The sequence below is a fragment of the Pholcus phalangioides genome, unplaced genomic scaffold, assembly GCF_987345545.1.
Source record: "Pholcus phalangioides strain wild (caught in Gottingen) unplaced genomic scaffold, Ppha-v1.0 ptg000010l_1, whole genome shotgun sequence".
Lineage (NCBI taxonomy): Eukaryota > Metazoa > Arthropoda > Arachnida > Araneae > Pholcidae > Pholcus > Pholcus phalangioides.
Genome location: NW_028301603.1, coordinates 37,510,720 through 37,538,138, shown reverse-complemented (window position 1 = coordinate 37,538,138; position 27,419 = coordinate 37,510,720). Strand labels below are relative to the sequence as shown.

At 35.9% G+C, this 27,419-nt stretch overlaps 1 protein-coding gene across 1 annotated transcript in view; it reads left to right on the top strand.

Moving 5' to 3' along the window:
- Positions 1 to 22,061, top strand: part of LOC149081391 (protein sel-1 homolog 1-like) — a 28,091-nt gene extending 6,030 nt beyond the window's left edge. The window contains exons 3-19 of the mRNA XM_089238209.1: positions 41 to 101; positions 3,386 to 3,548; positions 4,517 to 4,570; positions 5,237 to 5,296; positions 5,726 to 5,807; positions 5,940 to 6,094; positions 7,872 to 7,928; positions 10,214 to 10,282; positions 10,672 to 10,749; positions 11,228 to 11,290; positions 13,650 to 13,737; positions 13,834 to 13,982; positions 14,089 to 14,254; positions 16,629 to 16,703; positions 20,001 to 20,173; positions 21,289 to 21,411; positions 21,655 to 22,061. Of these exons, the coding sequence (XP_089094335.1) occupies positions 41 to 101; positions 3,386 to 3,548; positions 4,517 to 4,570; positions 5,237 to 5,296; positions 5,726 to 5,807; positions 5,940 to 6,094; positions 7,872 to 7,928; positions 10,214 to 10,282; positions 10,672 to 10,749; positions 11,228 to 11,290; positions 13,650 to 13,737; positions 13,834 to 13,982; positions 14,089 to 14,254; positions 16,629 to 16,703; positions 20,001 to 20,173; positions 21,289 to 21,411; positions 21,655 to 21,789 (1,751 nt within the window). The 3' untranslated portion in view covers positions 21,790 to 22,061. The remainder of the gene's footprint in view (positions 1 to 40; positions 102 to 3,385; positions 3,549 to 4,516; positions 4,571 to 5,236; positions 5,297 to 5,725; positions 5,808 to 5,939; positions 6,095 to 7,871; positions 7,929 to 10,213; positions 10,283 to 10,671; positions 10,750 to 11,227; positions 11,291 to 13,649; positions 13,738 to 13,833; positions 13,983 to 14,088; positions 14,255 to 16,628; positions 16,704 to 20,000; positions 20,174 to 21,288; positions 21,412 to 21,654) is intronic.
- The last annotated feature ends 5,358 nt before the right edge of the window (positions 22,062 to 27,419 follow it).

Below are 27,419 nucleotides of genomic sequence, written 5' to 3'. Positions count from 1 at the left end.
TAGAATATCGTAACTGACGTATATTTCATTGTATTTGTAGCTAAATCCCTATATGAATCAGCCCTGACTGCTCTCAACGCTACCAAACCGGACAAAAAAAAGTGAGTGAAGTTTCGTTAAAACATATAACTAGCAAAACTTTCTTACTGTTCCATCGCAATAGCTGAAAATTTGAATATTTTCCTGGAATGATCATTATCAAACATTTTAAAGTATGGTTTGAATTGACTGGCCTCAAAGTGTTTCATGCATACTTATACATAAGTGGTAGTGCTTCCCATCATACCGGAAAAGTCTTTTGATCTTTTAGCCTCGTTAAAATCTTCCATTCATAAAGCAGATTCTTCCAATTTGTTGTTTCTTTATGGAAAAAAAACCTTAAAAATCCTCAAACAATGCTTCGCTTGAATGAAAAATCGATAAAGGAAATACTCATTAAGTCCTTGCAATCCCAGGCTGACCACGTTTCTTTTCAGAAAAACATGGAAATATTAAGATTTCGAGTACAGGAAACTGGAAATTTTTGCCAAATGTGATGCCAAAAGCAAAGATGCCAGTTATCACTGAAATCATCAATGACAGGAAATGAAGCGTTACTGTAAATCACAGTGGATTAAATGAATTCTACAAAATAATAACAACATGTAGGCCTATAAGATACAATTTTCGTATTTACAGTGATAATTTTCTTTTACAAGTTCGCAGAGTAATTTTAATCCTTGATTTCAGTGAAGAAGGGAAAAATTCAAGTAGACTTTGTTGAAAATACAAAAAAAGGAAATTGTTATTTAAAAAAATCAGAGCACAGAAATATGGGAATGGCCTGGGAAAACAGGTTATATAGTCACCCTATGTAATCCCAGAAAATCCCCAGTTTTTCTTTTTGTTTGACATGTTTTCTTCAATGCGAAATATTTCATGATGACAATGATAAACTACAAATTTTCGAAGTCTTAAAATTGCCACCTATGCTTATATGATGAGAAATGTGAACAAATATCTGTTTATGGCTGGGTTCAACCAGTGTTGCCAGCAGTTAAAAAATTTTCCAACTAGATTCTTAGTAAAAAATGAGAAACTGGGCTTAAACTGAATTAATGTTAGTCATTTTTCACATGACCATATGGCCTGTATTTTCTGGTATTTTCCCAAATTAGTAATTCATGTAGTTTAATAAAATCCTAGTAAACCGAAAATTTTATTTTTCAAAAAGACCAGAAAAAAACTAGCAACCAGGTGGGTATTTTTCCCAACTAAATAGCCGAAAAAAGACCAGATCTAGTTGGAAAATAACTAAGGTTGCAATACTAGGTTTAACAATCATAAATGAAAGAAGAAAAAGTATGTTTCAGCCAAATTTCATAACATTCAAGCATATTTTTTTCGCTCCTATGAAAAGTGGTTCAAACAATACATGAAGGAACCTATGCAAAATGCAACATTGACTGAATTAATATTCTGTTTTAAAGATGCACATCAAAACACTAATTACACTGGTGAACAAGGTTTTTGTTTCTTGGACGCTGAGTGCTGTTTCTTAAGTATTTTTTGATGCTGATTTTGAATCCGTCGTCAGAAATCGCCCATCAGGCACCAGTTTTCCGCAATTTCATTTTCCATTGTTGTGTGTTAGCCTAACCAGCCGTAATACTCTATACTTAGAAGATCAACATTTTTAGCCTAATAATGGGTATTATGACCATTAAAACTTGCCTCATCTGACTAAATATTATGGAATAGTACATCAAGATTCTTTTGAGATACCTCTGATCATGTGCTAGTCATGGGGACAAGGTAATTAAGAGTCCCTTTCACCCTTTCTAGGAATTTCTAGAAATAAGGAGAGAAATGAGTTGGTGCACTTTTGGATGCCATTGCCTTTCAGTTCAGTTTTGTGTTTTTTGGTGATCTTATTGGCCTCAAAGTTGTTTGAATCATTCTGATAATTCCTGTTATATTTGTGGAGAGCTCACTTTTAAATCGCAAAGAAAAAACTAATGCCATTGATTTGCAAAAGTTACAAACTATATTTTGGTTGCAAGATCGGAGACCAGGACAAGTTTTGGGCACCACATATATGTTGTGCTTCCTGTGCTACTTTGCTTGCAAGTTGGTTAAGAAAAAAGCCTCACTACATGGCATTTGCCATTCCTATGGTATGGAGAGAGCCAAAAGATCACTTGTCTGACTGGTATTTCTGTATTACCAAAATCACTGGAATTTCAAGTCAGTTGAAAACTTCTGTACAGTATCCCAACACACACCCTCAGTCATTAGGCCGGTTTCTCACAGCGAAGGGCTACCCATTCCAGTACCACCGGAAACATGAAGTCTAGACACGGTAGAGGAGGGCTATGCTCATGTTAAGGCGGAGGGTATGCCCGATGATGAGAATGTTCCAGACTTCACAGAAGTTCCTCAGAACCACACATATTGAGCCAGGCTGACCTTAATCATTTAGCACGGTGAGCGATTCCACCAGGACATATCCATCATGGAATCGGGTTATCAATGCAAGTGGAGACCAAACATGCTGGCTGATTACTGTTGTACATTAAAAAGAGATATTCCTACTGCAAAATACAGAAGAAAATCATGTAAAAATACCTTTTGAACTGCCATTAATATTAGAGTTTAAGCTATTTTAAGTTGTAAGCAAATGCGAAAAATATACGTTTTTCAAAATTTTAAACGAGTGTTACTCAAAAACTATGCCTGACACACAAATGCTGAAAGCAGGTTCAGAATCAGTGGGGGGAATACTATAAGAATGACCCTATTTGATCAAAGAAACATGAAAAAAAGTGAAATTTTGTTTACCAGTGTTATTGTACTGTCTTTCTCGAATCGTTCAAGACAGGATTCTATCTCGTACAGTGTTGATCTTATACAGGTTTTACTGTGTGTGTGTATATGCATATATCCGAGCCGAAATATGTTACATATCAGATTTAAAATTTAGTACACATAATAATACATATAATGACATACACCAATATTAGCATCAAAGGCAGCTAGAATACATAGTGTGCTATATAAAAAATATCAAGATAAATTTCAAAGCATGTGGCTCAATGCTAAAAAAAAAAAAATTAACAAAATGAAATTTGAAAACTTAAAGGTGAAACAACCAAAGAAATTGATGAGTTGAAAATAGGGCAGTCTTAAGAGCATCATGGGCTCCCAGGCCAATTGGTTTTTCTGAGGCCCTACCTGGAAAATTCTTGAATAGTTCAATTAGTTCTCATTTTTGTGAGGCACCTGGGTGGGCCCACATGTTAAGACGGCACTGATTGAAAAATACAAAGCCATCTCTTAATCTAATCTCAACTGTGTATAACTATTTAGCTTGATGAGATTTGCCAACTTTCCTTCTATTCACCAGGGCATTTGATTTGTTTATGGAGGCAGCTCATCTTGGTCACTACGAATCTCAGAAAATTGTTTCTCAAGCCATGTTGTTGGGTGATAATTTGCCCCTTAATTTCACAGAAGCGAAATTTCGTTTTGAAAAGCTCGCTCAGGAGGGATCGACGTTTGCCCAGATGGTGAGTATCTTTTGCATTTACATCATGATTTATATGTAGTTAAATGAAGAGACAAAATTGCATCACAATTTACACACAAGGTCTGTAGAAAACTTCTTTCAACCAGAATTTACACTAAATTCCCATAATTTATACATGTAGGAAAGCCCTTCTGACCTACAATAACTTTCAAATGGAGAGAGTTACAGCCATGCAGTCTAAATAATGGTGCAATTGAGTGCCTATGCCCGATGCAGAGATGTGTGCAAGAGAGAGCATAAAGGCCCTTTCCCCCTCAAGACACAACATTTAAAGTATTTTTAGGTGTGAATTTTCCTAACTGAAATTTGTTTTAGATTTCGAGGCAAGGGCGTCCTTGAGTTTAAATTTTTATATCTCTTCTGTTTCATTATTTTTAATGTGTTGCTGTTTCTTGCTCTGTTTACTATGTTGTTATCTAAGGCCGAGATTACACTATAAAAGTTTGATAAAAGTTCTTTTATAAAACTTTAAAAATGCAGCCAATAAGACTATTGGTTGCATTTTCATGAATGTAACCAATACGATTATTGGTTGTATTTTTAAAGTTTTGTAAAAGAACTTTTTTATCAAACTTTTATAGTGTAATCCCAGTTTAAGGCAGGGTGCACACTGGACCGATGCTACAATTTGACATGGATCGGTTAAAAGAACTTAAATTCAGGTTTTTAATCAATCCATGTTGTGTGCCAGGTTGTATCTAGTATCAGTCCAGTGTGTTCCTGACCTAAGTTGTTCTTATTTAAAGTTATTTCAGGTTGAAATAAATTTTTCGTGTATACTGTTGGTATATGTGTTCATCTCTAACAGGGTCCCCACCCATAAATTTATTAAATAAATCGAGGGATGATATGAAAATTGAATCTGATTTCATGTAATATATTTTAACTTTTTTTTTCAAATTTATGTGGAACTTGATCGGATTAATCTATTTTTTAAATATATTTTAGCATCTAGGACTTATGTATTCGGCAGGTTTGGGTGTCACACCAAATCTTGGAAAAGTGAGTACATGTTGGAATATATTTATAATCTGTGTGAAATTTGGTTAAATGCCATGTCTTTCAGTGTAGAATTTTAATGCAGATGTCAGAATAGTGTGTTGTTTTTCAAATAGGACAGATAATGTAGAACTCGGAAAATAAAAGTGTTAATATTAAAAATTATATGCAAGCAAAATATCAAAAGTTAAAAGCAATCTGATAAAAAAAAACTGAGATACTCTGCGGCCAGAATCACGAGAAATGTCTGCTCTTAACATTTCCTTTTGCTGTGTGAATAATTTGTGATGCCACCTTTGTTTTACTTTATAGATGTGTTACAGGAGCAACATTTTTGTCAGATTTCACTTTTGTAAACTGTGACAGGAATTAACTGATAAGGTTTTTGCAACCATCATTGATTGAAAAGGGTTTCTCGGGGCAAAGGGCTGCCTTAGAACACTTTAGGTCCTCGTGATGGTTTTCAATCACAGAGCCTTGAAACGGTGAGAAGAAAATGAAATTGTAGCACCTTCTGTCCTGAGAAACTTTATCAGAACAGTAAAGCATTTGTGATCTTTTTTGCATATGAATTCAATTTCTGTAAACTTTATGTGATATGAAATTTCCCTGAAGCAAAGCTTTTATATCTGACTTGTTGACAAATTTATAACTTTTTTTCCCCTCCAGGGTGTTCTTTACTATACATTTGCTTCGCTTGGTGGTGATATTTGGGGAAAAATGATAATGGTGATTATGGAGTTTTCTATTACAATTCCTGTAACGTGTTCTTTCGTTATAATTGACTTGACATTTTCTGCAACAAACTTTTGTTATTTGTTCAGCAGCTGTACATGCATGTTCTGGCAACTGGTATATCTTAACAATGTGGTGTTTTTTTTTTTTTGTTTAAATTAAAATATTGACATTGCATTTCAAAGTGATAATCAAACTTGCCCCTCCTGACCAAAAAAAACCCTAGTTTAACTGAGTGAGATCCAAGATAATCCTAGTTTTCATTAGGTCAGACAAAATACACATTTTTCAAGTCAGTTGATTGTCCTGGTCAAACAGGAATAGGTGATCACTGCACCTGAAGCATTTTACTGTTAACATATGTGAAATGTGTTGTAACTGTTTTCAGTCATTAAAATCTACATTTTATTTGCATAAATTTAGGGGTATCGTCATTGGGCTGGTTTAGGCGTGAGCCACAGTTGTGAAGCATCATTGATCAACTACAAAGATGTTGCTAAAAAAGGTGAGTTTCATTGTTATATAGATAAATAAAGTGGTTTTGGTTGTTGAAACTGTAATAGTAAGAAATAACATGTGTCAGATTTCTGCATCTCCGCCCCGCTTAGTTGAAGGTTTCTGTATTTACTTTCCTTAGTTGAAAACCAGCTCTCGACAAATGGTGGAAGCGTCATTCAGCGAATCAGGCTACTTGATGAAATTGAGAATCCTGGCTCTTCATCTGGAGTATTAGATGATGATCTCATTCAGTATTATCAGTTCCTGGCCGATAAAGGCGACGTTCAAGCTCAGGTATGAAGTCAAAATATAACGAATTTTAATTAGTTTAGTTTTTTACTTCAGCACTCGTATAATATAATAAATGTAAAATATATTTGGTCAAACATGATGTTGTGGTTTGGTTGTATTCATCAGTAGTATTTCTGTGGTGTTAAAATTCATGTTTAGTGCACTGGTGAAATAAATTAAGAGAATTTGCATATTTTATCGAATTTCATGAAAAGAACTGAACTGAATGTAAAACCATTGCTTCTAGACAAAAATGCAAATCTTGTATGTCAAATACGTAAGCGTACACGTGTGTGTAGGCGGAGCCAGTAGAGAAACAGGCTTTATAAGCGCGCGTAAGTTAAGACGCATTTTGTTCGCTAGCGCACCTCTGCGAATTTCTTGGTGTTATTTTGCAGCAATTGGTTAATTTCAAATTGTGACAGTAAAAATGAGTAAGCACCAACATTTAGATGATGGAATGAGGTGGCGAATTGTGGGGAGGCTAGAAGCAGGCCAATCTCAAGTCCAGATTTGTAGAGAGTTCAATTTAACGCCCAGCGTCGTGTGTAACTTATGGAAACAGTTCCAGGATACCGGATCCATCGAGAGAAAGCCTGGGCAAGGTCGTCCAAGAGTCACGACAGCCAGAGAAGATCGCCATTTGTTGATTATAGTGAGGCATAACAGGAGTACTACAGCTTCTCAGCTCTCTTGTGACTTGTATGCAGCCACAGGAACCCGTGTATCAAGGGAGACTTTCCAAAAGACTTCATGAGAGAGGGTTGTTTGCAAGAAGACCTGCTGTTTGCGTCCCGCTCACTTCTACGGACAGGAGAATCCGTTTGTCATGGTGCAGAGAGCATAGAGATTGGAGTATGGATCAATGGGTGACTGTTCTCTTCACTGATGAGTCCCGGTTCAGCCTAAGCACCGATTCTTGCCGTACGTTCATATGGAGAGAACGAAGGACCCGCTACCTACCCTCCAATGTCCGCGAAATCGACCATTATGGCGGAGGAGGTTTAATGGTCTGGGTAGGCATCATGTTAGATGGCCGCACACCTCTCCATGTCTTTGAAAGAGGCACTGTGACTGGTATGAGGTATAGGGATGAGGTCTTGGAGCCCTATGTTCGCCTTTTCAGGGGTGCAGTTGGCCCTGAGTTCATTTTAATGGACGATAACGCGAGGCCACATAGAGCTCTTCTGCTCGACAATTTTCTAGATAGTGAGGATATTCGCGGGATGGATTGGCCAGCCAGATCTCCAGACCTTAACCCTATAGAGCATGTCTGGGATGCTCTGGGGAGGGCAATTGCAACTCTCAACCCCTTTCTGGGAACCATCCAGGGAATAAAAACAGCGTTGCTGACTGAGTGGGACCAATTGCCACAGGAAATAATAAACTGCCTTATTTAAAGAATGAAATCACGCTGTGAGACCTGTATATCTGTAAGAGGGGACTATACCCCCTATTGACCCATTTTTTTGTTTATTCTGCAACCGCTGTTTCATACCTTCCGACTCCAACGAGTGTTACACACGATCATGCATGTGTATTATAATTATTGAATGGTTATTTGTTTTGTATTGTATCAATGTATGTACATATCAAATTTCATTAACATCGGTACAGTAGTTCTAAAAATAATCGACCAAGCCTGCAAATTCTCTTAATTTCTTACACCAGTGTAGTAGGCCTATAAATTTGGCATTTCTAAAAATCTCATAAATTTTTATTTTAAAAATACATTCTGACTGACTTTATAATTGTGGTCTTCAATGCATTTTTTTTCCAGGTTGGATTGGGTCAGTTGCATTATCAAGGAGGCAGAGGAGTTGAGCAGGATCATGCCGTAAGTGTTATAGGCAAAATATATTGTCTTCTTTCTTGTTTTAATCTATGTGTGGATCATTGAACTAATGTGTTATTTTGAGCTTTCTTTTTATATGTGTCTCCTACACCATGTTGCTATCTCAATGCTAAAATTTAATTAATCACTATTGTTCAATCAACTGCAACTATACTCATCAGGAGGGTAAAATTGCAAATGCTTTTGATGTTTTGAATGTTAGTTTTTATCATTCATTTTCGGACTTTTAGAGTATATGATCAAAATTTTGTAATAACTGTTTTTGCTGGTATAAAAGGGGAGGTGACATAAATTTTTGAACTTGACAAAAGATAATCTCTTTGCCCATCTTGACAGTGATAACTCAACATGAATTTTTTGGCCAACAAAGATTTTTCCATGGTATTTTTACCTCAGCTAACAAATGTTTTAGATGACATGGATGCATGTGCTAACAAAACACAGCCACGTTATGAACTGAAATTCCATGCCAATCATCAGAATTACTGTCAATAGTATTGACTTGATTAATTTATGTCTGCCTTGGAATAATTTTCTTTGCCGTATTTTCACTTTTCTTAACATTCTTGAATCATTTCATGTAAAATAAAAGATTAAGCTAAGAGAAAAGGCATGAAAAAAAATATAACTAGACTTGGATGTTTCCATGCACACAGTGATGATTTGACATCAGACTGAACAGTTTAATTAAGAATTAACACACTCTTTCAGTGCAAGACTCTCAAACTGAATGGTCTGGACATAGTAGGAGCTTATCTATTCCATCTGCATGCGTGAAACGGAATGGACCCCCCCCCCCCCCCCCATCATATAGATGGATACCAATGGACCCAGATGGGTTGTGTGTATGGTGTAAAATGACTATATCTTCAGTTTCTCATATTCCTCCAGATTCTCATTATATCCAATGATGTGTTTTCAATCAATTTCAGCCATTGGTCAATTTTTGTATTTTTTGCAATGCTTCTTGAGTGTTTTATAAAACTTATTTTTGAATTTTGGCAGTACCTGGAACAAATGACAGTCAAACCCAGATTTAACAAATTGGAAAAAATTGACAATTTTATTTGTTAAATTGAGGAAATCATTAAATCAGGGTTAAATTGGTCAGGGCATAAACATATTGGAAACGGCTAATTTTAAAAGCTACTTACTTAGAAGGTAGCTGTTACAACTTATTTTTGACAATTATATAAAAAAAAAAAAAACTTGAGAATAAAGTCAGGATGCATGGAAAAATTGCTTGATAGAAGCTTGTTTGATACGTCCAAAATTTTTATCAAATTCTGTCGAAAATTTCATTTGTTGGCCACCCGAAAAACGTTTCCTTTTCAGTGATCCATCATTCTTTACTTATCAAGACTTATTACTTACTTGAAGAAACTTTACTTATTTTTACTGAAATCTAAGCATGCAGATGGTACATGCACATTCTGAATTGCTTTATTGTCTCCTTTTCCCAAAAAGAAAGACTCCTTTCCCCCTTTGTGTATTAATATGTCACAGGCCATGATAAAGGACACCTCCTCTTTTTTTATTTGCCTCTAAAGAAAAGCTGAAGGTTGATTCTTGGGAGGTCAAGTCTTTGGATTGCGGTTTTGGGGGGCCAAGAAATAAGAAAACAATTTTTTTGGGTAGTTCAAAATGTGTTTTTGTTATGTCAAGGTTTTTCATTCATTAAAAATAAGGGTTCCATCTCCACTTTCACCAGAATTTCAGGAAAAAAAAATTTTAAATCGAATAATTCGTTGAATCAGAGTTTGTTAAATTGTGGTCAGACTGTATTTAATTTACAATAGAAACCTATGAAAAATTGTGTTTCGGCTAATGAATGTTATTCCAGCACAAATTATCTTCGTTACCTGAGGTATCACTGTATTTTGTTTGATAACAGTTCCCTTTCCCCTTTTTATGGTTAAAAGTTTAGCTAGTGTTTGTATAGTTGACCTGAGAAAAATATACACATTCTTTTAAAACCAAGATGTTGCTGAAAAGTTCACGTTAGTTCATGTTGTGTTGCTGTTTATTAGTTCTATATTTCTAGATTTTTCTCTTAATAGTCCAGTTGATGAATTTTTTTTTTCAAAAGTAGAAAAATTAACAAATCTTCACATTTAGTAAGTAAATCAATATAGATCAGTAAATCTATATTGTATGTGTACTATGATATTAGTGAATGTTTTTTCTCTTCAACTTTTTGTTTGCTGTTTGTAATCTGCCTTACTAACTTATATCAGGCATCTAATTAGAGTATCATTTGTCTACAGAGAGCTCTGAATTACTTCTTACAAGCTGCTGATGCTGGAAATGCTAATGCCATGGCATTTCTTGGAAAGGTAAATTTATCTTCAGTATTTCAATTGCCTAAAATATTGCACAATGTTTTTGGAATTGATCACAGTTTTCGGTGTATATAGATTTGTTTTCGTACATATTTCATGGAATACTTTAAAGTGGGAAAAAACTTAGAAGATGCTAATTTTTTTTTAAATGCTGTAAATATATATTAATATTTTCAACCTGTGTAAGATCCGTACTTTTGTGTACCAATGTAAATTGAAATGCATGCATTTATGAACTCTGGACCAATTGGGTGATCCCTTGGGTAAAACATTAGAATCCAATATGTGTTTGTATCTGTGTTAACTGTATTCTCTTAATGTGGCAACCAAATTTCAAATTTTTTTTCTTCTTAACGGTACTTTCCTTTTGTTTCAACTAACAGATGTTTCTGGAAGGAAGTTCTGCCGTAAAACAGAGCAATGAGACCGCTTTGAAGTATTTTTCTCTGGCTGCCGAAAAGGTGAATTTTTGGTTTTTTTAGAAAATTTCACAATTTTCATTAAAACTTGATATGCTTCATGAATAAGTTAATTTCTTACACTACTGACTGGTTCAATGAATTTTTCTTGACAAGATCAAAGTTTGTTTCCTGTTGCTAAACAAAAAATGGATTCTGATATAACACAAATGATTCTAAGCACAGCCAATTCAAACTAATTGGGGCTTGGACCTGTAATTGGGAAAAAAAACCTTGAATTACTGATGGTCGTTATTTAAACTTACTCATTTTCATTGATGCTTTAAAAGATCATCTCTCACCATATGTGTTTTAAATTACAGACCTAATGATTTTATTTAACAACCCCAAGTGTTAATAGAGCCTTGTGATTTATGTTTCTTTCTCTGAAATACATTGCATGTACTGAATGAGTAACCACACACACTGTGATGGCCAATATGTAATGCATGAATTTTTGTTTTATAATTCAACATTTTAGAACAATCCTGTTGGTCAGAGTGGATTGGGACTGATGTACCTGTATGGAAAAGGTGTGCCTAAAGTAAGTAAAGCTTGTTGTTAAGTGTTCTTTCTGCAATATTTCGGTGGTTTTTCTTTACTTTTTGGAAATCTTGCATCAAAATACATTGCTACTGCTACTAATGAAGACTTTTGGGGTATTTCTACCTCGGCTAATGAATACAGATTCCGCTGATAAACATTTCAGTTGATATGGATGCACACGGTAACATAATGCAGCAGCTGAGCTCTCATGCAATCATCAGAATTACTGTCACCTGATCCTGATGAACCAGCCATCTGGCAGATTAATTTCACCCTTTTCCCCTTTTTGAAAGTTTGAATCAAACAAAACATATTTTCTAGATTAAAATATATATATATACACACTGAAGAGCCAAAAAAACTGGTACACCTGCCTAATATCGTGTAGGGCCCCTGTGAGCCCGCAGAAGTGCCGCAACACGACGTGGCATGGACTTGACTAATGTGTGAAGTAGCGCTGGAGGTAATTGACACCCTGAATCCTGCAGGGCTGTCTATAAATCTGTAGGAGTAAGAAGGGGGTGGAGATCTCTTCTGAACAGCACGTTGCAAGGCATCTCAGATATGTTCAATAATGTTCATGTCTGGGGATTTAGGTGGCCAGCGGAAGTGTCTAAAGTCAGAAGAGTGTTCCTGGAGCCACTTTGTAGCAATTCTGGATGTGTGGGGTGTCACATTGTCCTGCTGAAATTGTCCAAGTCCGTCGGAATGCACAATGGACATGAATGGGTGCAGGTGATCAGACAGGATGCTTACGTACCTGTCACCTGTCAGAGTCGTATCTAGACGTATCAGGGGTCCCATATCAGGCCAACTGCAGACGCCGCATACAATCACTGAGCCTCCACCAGCTTGAACAGTCCCCTGTTGACATGTAGGGTCCATGGATTCATGAGGTTGTCTCCATACCTGTACACGTTCACCAGCTCGAAGCAATCGGAAGCGAGACTCGTCAGACCAGGCAACGTGTTTCCAGTCCTCAACAGTCCAATGTCGGTGTTGTCGGGCCCAGGCGAGGTGTAAAGCTTTGTGTCGTGCAGTCATCAAGGGTACACGAGTGGGCCTTCGGCTCCAAAAGCCCATATCGATGATGTTTCGTTGAATGGTTTGCATGCTGACACTTGTTGATGGCCCAGCATTGAAATCTGCAGTAATTTGAGGAAGGGTTGCACGTCTGCTACGTTTAATAATTCTCGTCAGTTGTTGGTCCCGTTCTTGCATGATCTTTTTCCGTCCGCAGCGATGTCATAGATTTAATTTTTTACCGGATTCCCGATATTCACGGTACACTTGTGAAATGGTTGTACGCGAAAATCCAAATTTCATCGCTACCTCGGAGATGCTATGTCCCATCTCTCGTGCGCCGACTATAACACCACGTTCAAACTCACTTAAATCTCGATAACCTGCCATATTGTAGCAGCAGTAACCGATCTAACAACTATGCCAGACACTTGTTGTGTTATATAGGCGTTGCCGACCGCAGCGCCTTACTGTGATTGGTTCCATATCTCTTTATTTGCATACACATGCCTGTACCAGTTTTTTTGGCTCTTCAGTTTATATATATAATAATTGAAATAACTAGGCCGAAAAATCATCATAACGACATATGCTATTGTATCCAGATGGCTGGCTAATTTACATCTGCCTCCAAATCACTTCCCAAATATACTTCTATTTCTCATTCAGAAAGCTTTGCAGCCATTTTAGGTAAAATGTTTTAGTGCACACCATTAACTTTTAGCACTAAACTGTGGTCTTAATAATTTGGGAGGGGGGACTTTTGAATATGCATGTAACATGAACAACATTCCTTGAAGAAGACCGTCTTATTTAGAGGGTGTTCATATGATATAGGAAAGTGATCTGACCACATCACATAGGGGAACATCTACAAACTTAACTGGGTTGTCTATATTTGTGTAAAATAAAAAGATCTTGGAAAATAAAAAGATCTTCAGTTTCTCATGTCCCTGCAAATTCTCCTTCATGCAGTACTGAAGTTCTTCAGCTTGGCCTTCACATCAGTTTTTTTTCTTTTTCATAGTGTTTTGTGGAACATATCTTTTAATTTTGGGTCATACCTTGAACAAATTAAACAATTTTCCATATATGTAGAAACCCATTCGACTTACAAAGATTTTGGCTAATGAATGTGATTCTGGAAAAAAAAAAATATTAGATGAGATATGAATATACATAAATTTGAAGTCCTTCTAGAAACAATGAATGTGATAATTTCTCTTTCTCTTCCCATATTTGTTTTCAATTACTTCTCAATTACTATCAAAAACAACATTTCAGTCAAAAGCGAATGTTTAGTTACAAGTATTGATTTTTGTTTTTTTGCACAGGATTATAATAAAGCCTTCAAATATTTTTCAATGGCAGCCAATCAAGGTTGGGTTGATGGGCAGCTCCAACTTGGAAATATGTATTACAGTTAGTATACTTCAGAATAATTTCACCTGAATATAATATAAGGACCTACACAGGCTGAAAGCAAAAAAAAAACATTTGATTGCATTTTGTTTTCAGGTGGGCTTGGCATCGACAGAGACTACAAGATGGCCATCAAGTACTTCACAATGGCATCACAGTCCGGCCACGTGTTGGCTTTCTATAACTTGGGACAAATGCATGCCTCTGGAACCGGGACACCACGTTCATGTCAAACTGCTGTTGAGGTATTATTTATATTGTTAGTTTAGAAATAATTTGTTTTGAAATGCAGTCTTTTAAATTGTTATAACTCATTTTGTAAAAAAAACCTTTAATTTTAATCACTTTCAGTTGTTCAAGAACGTGGCAGAGAGAGGTCGATGGGGCGAAAATTTGATGCTTGCTTACAATGACTACAAAGAAGGACGTGTGAATGAAGCCCTGATCAAATACATGCTCATGGCTGAACTTGGTTATGAAGTGGCTCAAAGCAATGCAGCATATATTTTGGACAGAGGTAATGTCTTCGTGGAGGATATAGGGGACGGGGTTGATCATATTCTTCTTTTATGAGGCTTTTATGCAGTGAAAATTCTATACAGGTGGAACTTTGGTTTACAAGCACAATTTGTTCGGCGAACGTGCTCAAAATCTGAATAACTCATGTATCCAGTCAAAATTCTCCACAGGAAATAATGTAAGCTCAGATGATTTGTTACATGATTATTCAATCATTTCAAAACCGAGTGATACATTTGCATTTAATGAGTAACATAACAGAATAATACAATAACACCATGAAGTAAACATATAATAATTTCACAAATTTACCTACTCCAAGCAAGAGAGAGGAAGACTATTGTTCTGGACACTTTACGGACTCAATGTTATCGACTGGCTCATCACAATCTTTGTGTATCCAATTTTTCGTGTGATTTCAAAAACAGGAACCAATCCAATGCTTCCTTTTCAAGATTTCGGGGAAATTTGAAAAAAAAATTGTATTGTTTGTTGTTGGATAGAACCATTGTTCACACTTGTTACATCTTTATTTGGGTGGTTCTTTTCTACAAAATTTCGCTCAGCTTCCAACATTTTACATATTTTTAAAATCTTATTTGAACCGAGAGGTTCAGTTCTATTTATTCATCCCATCGATAAAAATGTAACCGGGTTTTCTCAGAGCATTGACAAAAGATGTCTCTTCATTTCTTTTTTCAGCTTCCTCAGACGAGATAATGTCCATAAGCTCCTGCTGTTGCATGCAATGGAGATCCATAAGTTTTTCTTTGGTCAACGATTGCACAAATCTTTAACAAATAGTGACTTCTGTTCTTGAGCTACCCTTCCCTCCGCACAAAGCCACATTCAAAAATACAATCAACCCACAGTTTTATCCATGACGAATGAGGGGGTTATTGTCGTGACCCTATCCCAGGCTTTATAAATTGCTCTTGTGGCAGTGCATAATGTGGAGATGGCTTTTTCCAAAACTCTCGGAGGGAAAGGTTTGTTCTGTTTCTTGTTTGCTGAAGATTATGCACAATCTCATTGTTTGTGTGCGGGTGAAAGCAAAGAAAGTTCAGTTGTGATCACGTAAACAAAGCACAAATTTTTGCTTTGGAACATGAATTGTTGCTTGTTTAATGAGGCAAAATTTGTTCAACACTTTTGCTCATAATATCAAAACATTCATTAAATGAATCCCTCATAAACCAAAGTTTCACTGCATGATGATATCCGCTATAACGATAATTATTGCTATAGGCAGTTTTGCCTAACTAACGATACTAATCTGTAGTCAATGCACTTTTTACATGGTGTTGGTAATACAATCAATGTTCACACATCAATGTGATAATATTCTATCTATAACAATATGTATGTATATAAATCCTTTCTAACTATATATTTCTCCAGTCCTTTGAGCATCGTTATATAGGAGTTTCACTATATGTAAAGCGAACGTTGTATTTAAGTCATATTGTGCATTGAAGTTATATTATCCTTTGATCGGGTGCAATAAAAATCCTAACATGTTTGGGCACAACACATCTGTAAAATTAGAAATTAAATTTTTGCTTAGGGTCAACAAGGGAAAAAATTAAACTGAACTCTTCACCTAATCAAGGCTATATTTGAATTTTTAAGCAACTTTTTATGCTTCCCTGCAATTTTCAATAATAAAATTTGAATGGCAAAAAATGATTATTTCATCATCCATTACATAGTTTTTTCTCATTGTTATGTTAATGACTTATTAGTTATTCCCTTTCATTCAGGTAGAGAGTGCTGATGTGAGTGGTTGTAATTTAATGAGTACTCTGTGCGTATTATGGGTTTTCATACTTCAGCCAACGCTCGTTTTTACAAACCACTTGTTTTTTGGACTTGAAAAATTAGTTCTTAAATTGGAAAGAGTTAAAGGAATAGTGCCCGAGTGGTGCAGTGGTAAGATGCTTGTCTTCCGCTGGTGAAGGTTGCTATAAAGGTCCATGGGTTCGAATCAAGTCAAAAGAACATCAGAAAAGTTCTTTACAGATCGAGCCTGGGGCAACCACCAATAGATGGAGACTTCATTTCCTACCCAACTCCACTAGTTGGAAATTGCCATTTATGACTGAAGATGGTGTGTGATAAAGTAGTTAAAGGAATGGTATACTGTTTGGGATCAGAAAATTAGTTCATAAAAAAATGAATAGGTTTCGTAAAGTTGAAGTTCATAAAATCGAGTGTTGACTGTATTTTGTTGATCATGAGGATTGGAAACACGTTTTCAATAAAAATAAAAAAGTTATTCAAGTTTTTTATTAATTATGAATATCTGCTTCTATGTATATTATCAGTATTGTATATTATTGTATATTTATCAGTGTGGTCATTATATGCAGGTGAATCTGATTTGTTTCCTAAGAATGAAACGTATGCAAGAGCTCTGATGTATTGGAATCGTGCAGCAGCCCAAGGTACCAAATCACTTTTTGTGCTTTCTTCTTCAATGCCTGGATACAGTGCTTCAATCATACAAGCTCCAAGATTTTATCATACATGTTTGAGAAAAATTTATCGCACGCTTTTCAGAAAACAAGTTATGGTTTTCCATATGTTTCTGCGGGGAAACGGAACCCACAACAAATAAATTGAGCACCAGAGTAAAAAATTTGACGTCATTTGGGGTTCTCTTGCTTTATATTGCAATACATCTTATATATAAATGTGAAAGTATGTCTTTCTGTCTGTATGTATGACTATTCTTTATACAAATCTACAGTGTTTGACCGGTTGTCGCCAGATTTTGCATATATACCAAACAGGACCGGGATTGAACCGTAGGCGACTTTAAAAGTTCATCAGAGCTGGGCAAATGCCCCAAATGGGCAAAAAACTGTCGGGCAACAATGGTTTTGGGGCCTCAACAATCACTTTCGGAACGCTTATTTTGGTTACCGTGGTTCCCAACATGCGTTTCACACGTGTGTATATGGCTTTACAATGGTTTGTCACACCTTTAATTCTGTTATTATAACAGTTTATTCCTTTATAACAGTTTGTAACTTTTCCAATCCTCCCAGTAATTAAAGAAAACCCGGGAAGAGCGCCGTTTATTTCTGCTAGCCTATATACAGGGTATCCTGTAAGTGCTAATGCAGCCTTTATCTCATCAACAGCCCATCGTAGAGGTATAGTTTCACTTTAAAAAATGCTTAAAAGGCATTTGAATAATATTCGCTGCACAAGCTGGACGTATGTCAACAACAACTACGACAACAAAATTGGGAATAAAAATGTTTAACGCCAGCTGATGAACTCATTGCTTGCCTCAAATCATCAACACTCTGGCACGAAGTTAAACAATTATCATTATCCACGAACATACGAGTTCAACTGCAAAATGACTCAGCACTGCTATCATTTTCATGTTAGTTGATCAAACTTGGCAATGGAAGAATTCCCGTAGATACCCAAGCACTGGTCTCATTACGTTCCCAAATGGATTTTGCCAGTTGTTAAACTCAGTTCAAGACTTGCAGACAGTCTTCTCAAACATTGAACAAAATCACCGAAACCATGAGTGGCTTTGTGAGAGAGCGATTCTGGCACAGAAAAATGACAGTGTGAACAAGATCAACGAAAATATCCTAAAAATTATTCCGGAAGACTCCACATCTTACAAATCGGTTGACACTGTCGCAGACACAGAGCAGACAGTTCTGTATTCTGCAGAATTTCTGAACTCTTTGGATATTCCGGGTGTGCCACCACACAATTTGACCCTCAAAGTCGGAGCACCTATAATGCTTTTAAGAAATTTGGAGACACAGAGACTCTGCAATGGCAGCAGACTCTGCTTGAAGAAATTGCACAATCACATCATTGAAGCACCGATTCTAACTGGATGTGCTAAAGGAGAAGGAGGGAGGGGGGTTTGAAGGTTGCTTACGTCATCTACCCCTTTTTAAAGATATGAAATATTCTAAGCTGCTGACAAAATTTTGCTGATGGGGGAAAGGGGGAGTCAGTGTTTTTTGCTGACTTTTGCTGACAAAGCGAGGGACGGGGTTAAAAATGGCTAAAAATCTGCTTACGTAATACTTAAATGGCCCCTATCCCAATTATCACTGAAGAAATGTCATTCACTTTATAGCTTTTACAGTACCCAATTCATTTAACTTTGCCATGACAATCAACAAAGCGCAAGGCCAGTCGTTAACAGTGGCAGGTATCAACCTGCTTGAGCCCTGTATTTCTCACGGACAGCTTTTCGTTGCCTGTTCACGTGTTGGTAATCCCAAAAATTTGTACATCTTTTATATCTAAATTAGGGTGTAATTATCTAAATTAACCCAGGCTCCTAGTGGTCCAATATACATTTAGAATAAAACAATGACTCATGAAAAGAAAGAATCAGTTAAATTTCAATAGCATTTAATATTTAATCAAATGATCATATGAAAAGAACAATTTTTATTTACACAAATATAAAGTCAATTAAAAAAAACCATTTCCACAATACCAAAATCTGCATAATACATAGACAGAATACTATATGTTCAATTATAATAATTTTAACTTGATGTTGGAATAACTCTCTTTTAATCACTCTTTGTACCTAATTTCGCCATCTGCCCCCTGTTAATTCCTCATAATTTAGGTTTTAATTAAATCTCCATAACTTGAAATGTGGTAAGAATTTCTTTCCTACCTTTCCTCCATCCCTTTTGTCACGGATGATCGCCGCTCCTGATGGGAATCAATCACAATGTCTAAAAACAAAAATCTAACTACATCTTTTTCTCAACTTGATTTCTAGCTTGCACTAATCAATCTACTTTAATTTTTCAAAGATTCCAAAAAGTAAAGTTTTTAGGGGTACCAACCCCCTATTTCTAATTGGTAGTCCGGCTTCAAAGAAAGATCCTTCCATTGGGTGATGAGGATTACGTAGGTACAAATTAGTATTAATATTGACATCATTGGTCAAGGTTCACCCCCTACGATCTTTCGAAGCATATGGGAGGAAAATGTTTTCTGTGGGGGGGGGGGGGGTTGTACAAAAAAAGAAGGAAAAGAAAAGTAGAAAGGCAGCAAAGAAAATTAGAAGGGATGCGAAAAAATAGATGAAATAAAGCCATAAAGTCAATTGCCTGCAGGTGGCAATACAATGGTCAAGAGTTTCAGTACTATAGGGGAGAGAGAGAAAAGAAGGATACAGAGCGGCTATTACGCAATCTTTGAAGGGGCCCCTTAAGTAAGTGGCCATAAAATTAAAGAGTGTTGATGATGGAGGCAAAGAGCATGTTTTGTACATTTAAATGGCTTAAGTCCCCTTTTCCCTTATTATTATTATATTATATTGGGCTGGAAATTGGAACTCTCCCGCTTCATCTGATAGCGACAGCTATCGACGTCATAGCAATCTACACACCAGATGGGAAAACAAAAAATATTGTGTAGGCCTATCCACGAGCGATTGCCTCAAGTTTTTAATTAAAATATTTAAAAATAAAAGTAATTTTTTCTTACTTGATGCAGAAATTTTTTTGATTAAGAAATAATTAATAAGCTATACGTATATAAATTTTTTACGGGACGGGCAATGTCGCCGGGTATCAGCTAGTTTGATATATTTTTACATTAATAAAGAAAGCAAAAAGAATTGCAGAGCCATATACTTTTTACCTTGACTTGCATTACAAGTTTGAAATATGAATTTTTATTTTTATAATAACCATTTTTTTCAATTGTCTATACTGTTATTTCAGGTTATTCAGTTGCTAGAGTGAAACTTGGAGATTACCATTACTACGGTTATGGAACGCATGTTGATTATGAACTGGCTGCTAACCAATATCGAATGGCCTCAGAGCAGCAGCATAATGCGCAGGCGATGTTTAATCTTGGATATATGCACGAACAAGGTCTTGGCATGAAAAGGGTATGGGCCTATTTTGGAGGTTTTAGTTTGTCAAGTTAATTTTTTCATTTCCTAGAGAGTGAGAGACTGTTTAAATATAAGAATGCTAAATCATGAAGACATGCATGCTGTTTTGCGTAGATGTTGTTAGAAAATACATGTAATTATATATATAACATTTGTATTTTATTAGTTGATACCCAGCACTGCTCAGGTTTTCTTCAATGAGGCTTTTTGGATCACGTGATATCTTCCTCTCTCTTTCTTTGAGGGACATACAAACCGTGTTCAAGTTAACCAATATGAGGCCTTCCTGCGCGACTCATGAAAGAAACAAATTTAGATTTAAAGAAACGTAGAAATTAATATACAGGGTGTTTCCAAAAGAATCATCTGATTTGAAAAAATCGGAACTATTCAGCTTTTAATCCATTTTGATCAAATAACATATAGGTAGCAAGAGGGAAATCTTGAGTTTCATGCAGTTGCTGACAGATAGAGAGATTCACTCTGCAACTTCTGTGTTTGTCAAGATTGGCTTTTCCCATATTTAGAAACAGATTCCGATGACTTCATATTCCAGCAGGACTGGACGGGGCACCACCTCATTGGAGCTTGGACATTTGAGAATTTTTACTCCCTTTTAATTTGTCAGCCTGGATGGCAGCTTCACCGGGTGATCCGATCTTGTGATTGCTTAAAATTCACTATCCAGGTTGTTTGTGACGATGAGCATGCTACCTGTTTCTGTAGTGTTGGAGCCCGGCACTGTGTGTTATCTCATCCTTGGTTCTCGTGATGTAGGACCACCTATCTACTGTATGTGGGATTGAAGATTGGGTAACCATCCCCAGTTAGTGTGACAGTGGTTACATTCATACTCTGAATATGGCACTCATTGTTTGCATTGAATCATGTCAGGAATTTCGTGATATTTCTCTTTTTCGTGGATTTCCTTCTTTGATTATTTGAGATAAAGGATTATTTACTCTTCCAATTGTGTTTCTTAAATGTTGAATTCAGTCTAAAATATTTCCTGTATTATTTTTTTCTTTTGAATGGAAGAATGTTTTGATATCGTGTGTTATGCTCAGGATGTTACATTGCTTATATATTTTTTCCTCCACTACATTCAGGACATACATTTGGCAAAAAGGTATTACGACATGGCAGCTGTGACTAGCTCAGATGCTCAGGTTCCTGTTGCTCTGGCGCTTGCGAAACTTGGAATTGTATACAGCCTTGAGAATTTGCAAGAGGTGAGATGCCTTTCTTTTGTCATGCTGTTTTTGAAAAGAGGAGGGATTTTTTTTAAACCTAAAATTAATTCCATTCTTTTAGGTATAAGGTTAGGTTCTAAGGCATATACGCTCACTTTGTGGTTAGCCACTTTCTATAGAATAGTTGACTATATTGAAATAAGTCAGATCTAGTGTAAAATTTATTGAACTGTTTGATTGTTTACTTAATTTTGCGTGTTTTCTTCTTTTTCCTCTTTGAAGCTGAATTGGGACGCTCTTTTGCCAACGGTAAACATGAACAGGCTACTTGGGCCAGACTGGGATCTCTATCTGATGACGACGCTAGCAGTCCTTCTCGGAATGTTCGTATATTTCAGGAGGGCACCACAAGGTTGATAATATCAATTCTGCAGAACCCGTTCTCCCCCACCACTACTATTTGGAGTGATAAAAAAACAGATAAGACTTCTTTGAAGAGCTTCAGTTCGTGAATGAGAAAGGAATCGACTGTACAATTATTTATATGTTTTTTTTTTTAAAGAGTACTATAAGAGGTAGCATGAAATATTGATCGTTAATTTTCATTTCGTTGATTTTTTATTCCTTTCCCTTCTTGTAAATACAAATTATTTCTATCCGTGAAATAAAAACGAAAATTATCAACTTTATTTTGATGTTTGGTTGAAGATTGTCAGTTGTCGTAAGAATTTTGTTTTTGAAATGCTTAGTGTTCATTTTACATACTTTCACTAAACTTATCCACTGGAACTTCAAACTTAATATTATAAGTTATTTATTCGAAGATGATGCCACTCTCCCCTATTGCTATGAAGGTTTCAACAATTGGCTGGCTGATGCGAAGATAAATCCAGGAAAGAAAACTCAATTGGCTTTGCAGAGAATCGATCCCACTTCCTCTCACTTGCTAGGTGAGTGCACTAGACTACAAAGCCAATGAATCCTCTATCCTTAGAGCTCATGTGTGCTGAACTGGGCTGTACATGGATAGTCAGGCCTAACTCACAATTTCTGACAATGCTACCAGATGGCGACTTATCCGAAGATATTACTCTTTGCTATTACTATGAAGAGAGAGAGAGAGAGGTTTGGGCAAATGGCTGATGTGAAGATGAATCCAGAAAAGAAAACTCAACTGTCTTTGTGGGGAAGCTCACTTGCTGGGTGAGTGCCCCAGATCACTAGACTACATATAGCCAACAAATCCTCTTTTCTTAGACTTAGGTGAGGTTTGACCATGGCCCCCACAAGGGGTGGGCTGACAAGGCTCCAGCCCTGGGGCCCGTGAGGATTTTAATCATTTTTTTGTTTTTTCAAGCTATAAATTCATCATAAAGGGGCCCCCCCGTGAAAGTCTGATCGGGGGCCCGTAAAATATCCCATCCTAGGGGCCCTGCTTCAGGATGTGGGGGCCATGGGTCTGACTGTCCATTTACTGCCCAATTAAGCTCACACGAGCTCTAAAGAAAGAGGATTCGTTCTCTTTGTAGTCTAGTGCAGTGGTTCTCAACCTTTTTTTGTCCATGGCCCCCTTTCAACCATTTCTCATTCCTATGGCTCCCTCTTGCGAACATGAATAATTTTCTAACCCCCACCTGCCCGTTTTTCCATTAGTAGATAGTTATTCAAAATTTGTCTGAAGTATATAAATATGTTTGAATTTAATTTGATTAATTTTTAATTTATGAAAATAACGAAACAGCAAAATAAACGTAATAGAATACAGTAAAAAAAAAATAGAATAAATTATTTTCAATCAATAATAAATTCTGTGCTTGAAGATGACACAAAGTCGTCAAGTTACTGTACTGGATGAAAAAATTGTATACGTATATTTCAAATTAGTTTATTTTTGTGTAAATGTGATTATGGTTTCATTGAGAAAATGTCAGTTGTAGCTTCCAAAATACGCATTCTTATAGTGATAAACATCGCAAAAAGTGGTAGCAAGCAGTTTTATTGATTTTATTCTCTTCATGCGGATAAAAGTAGTAATGAGGGAGTACATACACACACAAATGAATCACAATTGAAAAGTTCAACCTTTCACATCGTTTTCAACGATAATACATGTATCAATGATATAGGTTTATGTTGTAGCCCTACTATGAATTTAAAAAAATGAACTAAAATACGGGTGAAAAATATTTAAATATTTGTTTGAAACATTCATATTCCAGAGAAATAATGTGTGCAGTCACAGGGCCGGATTAACCATTAAGCAAAATAAGCACGTGCTTAGAGCATCAGTACTAAAGGGGCACAGTATTTTCTTTTTAATGCACAGATTTTTTTTCCAATATCCATCATCCGATAAATTGTAAGAACACTTGATTGTATAGTTGAAGATCATTATCACAAGAATGGCACGAAAGATGAGAATCTAATAATATTGCAAACTAGACTTCACATTATTGCCAAGTTTTTTGATTAGCTTTTCACAATTTTCATAATGTACGCCCAGGGCTGTCTTAACATCATCTTACGCCCACATACAAAGCGACTTTTCTGAAAAAGGCACTACTACCTTGCTAAAAATTCCTACCTACCTATTTGCTAATTTACTCTTGAAAATCAGAACCAGATCTAATCGTCACTTGGTTCAACATTTCATCACAGAATCACCAGACATGATCCGGATATTTTAGACATTATGTTGTCAAAAAGACTAAACATATACGTCGAGCCAAAAGTGATAAATGCTTTGGACTCAGATCACTTACCGGTTGAGATTAAAATGGACTTTGATATACTTCATAAAGTGGTTAAAATCAGGAAAACAAATTGGAAAGTATATCAGGATAAAAATTACAAGAATATCCTATCTTGGCTACAAATACCTGCTCAAAAGAAAATGCTGATGACATGCTAAATTAATTAACCAGATCTATTAAAGATTCTATAAACGATGCAACAACTGAAAAAATGGCAAATCCAAATCCATTGGGATTACCTAAATGGCTAAAAGAAGAGATACAAATCAAAAATAGACTTTGCAAGGTTTGGCAGAGAACAAGGGACCCTTTCTACAGAACACAATATAACAGAAAAGCGAGAACAGTCAAAACTGAAATTAGTAAATTACTAAATGGTTGCTTTTCTCAATGGTTAGAAGAGGCAAAACCAGAAGATGGCAGTTTATACAAAATATACCACAAGTTAAAATACAAAAAAGACAAAATGCCACCTATTAGAGATTCTGCGGGAAGTCTACTTTTCAACGATTCTGACAAAGTGGAGGAATTTGTGGACATTTATGAAAGACAATTTTCCCCCAACAATACCGTATCCCAAAATTTTATTGATGGTACGCATTCTGATGTTCAATACTTCTTATCTCAAAATATACCATTTGATAATTCAATATTTTATCCGGTAACAGCGCAAGAAATCCAGGATAATATCGCTGGAATAAAACCCAGAAAAGCTCCAGGATATGATGGATTAACATCTAAGGCATTAAAACTCGTTACGCCGAACATCATTACATCAGTGGTCAATATTTTCAATTTACTAATGAAACTGCTTTATTTCCCGAATATATGGAAAAAAGCTATCATAAAGGTTTTATTGAAAGAGGGGAAATCTGGAGATGAAGCCAAAAACTACAGGCCAATAGCCCTTCTCCCACATTTATCCTAACTTTTTGAAAAATCGATAACGACAAGAGTTACAAACATAATAGAAAGATTAAATCTTGGGAAAAGAATCGAACTATTCGGTTTCAAGTCAAATCATGGCACTTGCCATCAACTTCTAAGTCATTGAATATATACAGAAATCCAAAATAAAAAAAGAATACACACTAGCAGTCACATTGGAATACAGTAAGGCCTTTGACTGTATCTGGAGAGAAGGCTTATTACATAAAATGATTACAAGGGGCTTCCCTCCAATGATAATTAAATTTCTGGAGTCGTATTTCAGAGACAGGACATTTCAAGTTAAAATAGGCGAACATATTTCAAGAATTGGATTTATTACAGCAGGCATAAACCAAGGCTCGAACCTTGGTCCATATGTTCATAACATTTTTATGGATGATTTTCCCACTATGACAAATGGATTATTAGGTATGTACGCCGATGATGTCATACTACTTATTTCCAATTAAGATCCTACAATCATTCTTAGAGATATGCAGAATGAAATATACAAGATTCAAAATTGGAATATCTTCAATAGAGCAAAGTTAAATCCTGACAAGTGTGAACTTATTTGACTCACCACAAAGAAAGAACCTATTAATACATCTCTAATGATAATGAACCATAATATCTTACCATCTCGGGAAATAAAATATCTGGGAATAACATTTGGCAACAGACTAAATTTCAGAAATCATACAGTGAACAGAATTAAATCTGCAACCATTACATTGAATCAAATCATGAAATTTTGCTATCCGAGATCCAAGATCAGCTTAAAAAACAAACTTTTGATATACACGCAAGTTATTAGACCAGCAATTCTCTACGCAACGCCTGCATGGGCATATGCCTCCAAGGGTAACATGTACCAAATACAAATATTTCAGAATAAGATTCTCAGAAAAATCTCTGGTGCCCCAAAATTTTTCAAGTCATCAGATCTACATAAAGAATTGGGTGTCGAGTCAGTATTCAAGTTCATCAAGAGGACAAGAAATTTTTACGAGGAACTTGAAAACTCAAATTTGCATCATCTCAGCGAAATAGCAAGATACAATGAATATGAGAGACTGACTCATCTCAGACCATAGAATATATTGTTGAATCAATATAGAAAAGAGTTCTGAAATCCACTAAAATAGGGAAGTAAGTATTTCAGAATATTTCTTGTATATATTACAAATAGTACTTAAAACATTAGCCACCTTATAATTGGCCAGTAGAATTTCTTATTTGATATAAAATTTGCATTTAGTTAGAAGTTTTGTAATTAGAATTGAATTATTGCAATTGATGAAGATTGATTTTAGGTAGTACAAGAAATGTACATATTACAGGTGTATAATATTTTTATTTGATAGTATGATATATTAACTACTATAGAATGTTGTGTCTTTTATTTTTCATATATAGAGAACATATATTCTTTTATATATACGTCATATATTCTTTTCTTTAGTGGTAAGAAAGTTAATTACTATATTACAAGGATGACGTCACTCTCCGCTACCATACGAAGGTTTTTAACAACTGGCTGTTGCGAATTGTTAAGTCGCCATCTGGTGGCAACGTCAGCAGTTGTGAGCTTGGCCTGAGTCTGGTCCGGCCGTCCATGTACGGTCCCTTTCAGTGTACACGAGCTCCAAGGAAAGATTGAGAGATTCTGTGCCTCTGTAGTCTAGTGGTCTAGGACAGTGTTTCTCAACCGCCGGGCCCTCACATCATTCATACCGGGCCGCGAGTGATCAGCGGTTTCATCTCTCCTCATTCATTTTCCGTTGGTCTTGTGTTTGACCGGGCCTTCCACTCACAAAAATGAATGAAACCGGGCTTGCCAAGGTTGAGAACCACTGGTCTAGGGCATTCACCCGGAAAGTGAAAGGACGTGGGTTCGATTCCCCGCAGGGGCAGTTGAATTTTCTCTCTTTCCGAAATATATTTTCGCAACAGCCAGTTGTTAAAAACCTTCGAATTACTATATTATTTAAGTTTATTTTATTCTCACATATAGAAAACATATGTATTTTTTGATTTGATAATTTATCATAGATTTTGATAATAAGAAAATAAGGACAGATTTTTTGATTGAAAACATATTGTCTAGAGGAAAAAAAAAAACAAAACCATGATTGTTTAGGAATGATGCTACAATAATGATTGACCGATCCTGCGTAATGGCTGAAGGGCTCCCTGGAAAGAGATTTTGAAAATCTGAGGGCTGCAATTATCTGAGGGAAAAGAGAAAAGAAAGGGGGGGGGGTGGATGGGTAAAATTGAATAAGAAAATAACATAAGGTCTAATTAAGATTTTTTCACGTTAGTAGTGAAAACCCATGATGAAGGAGATACAAATACAAC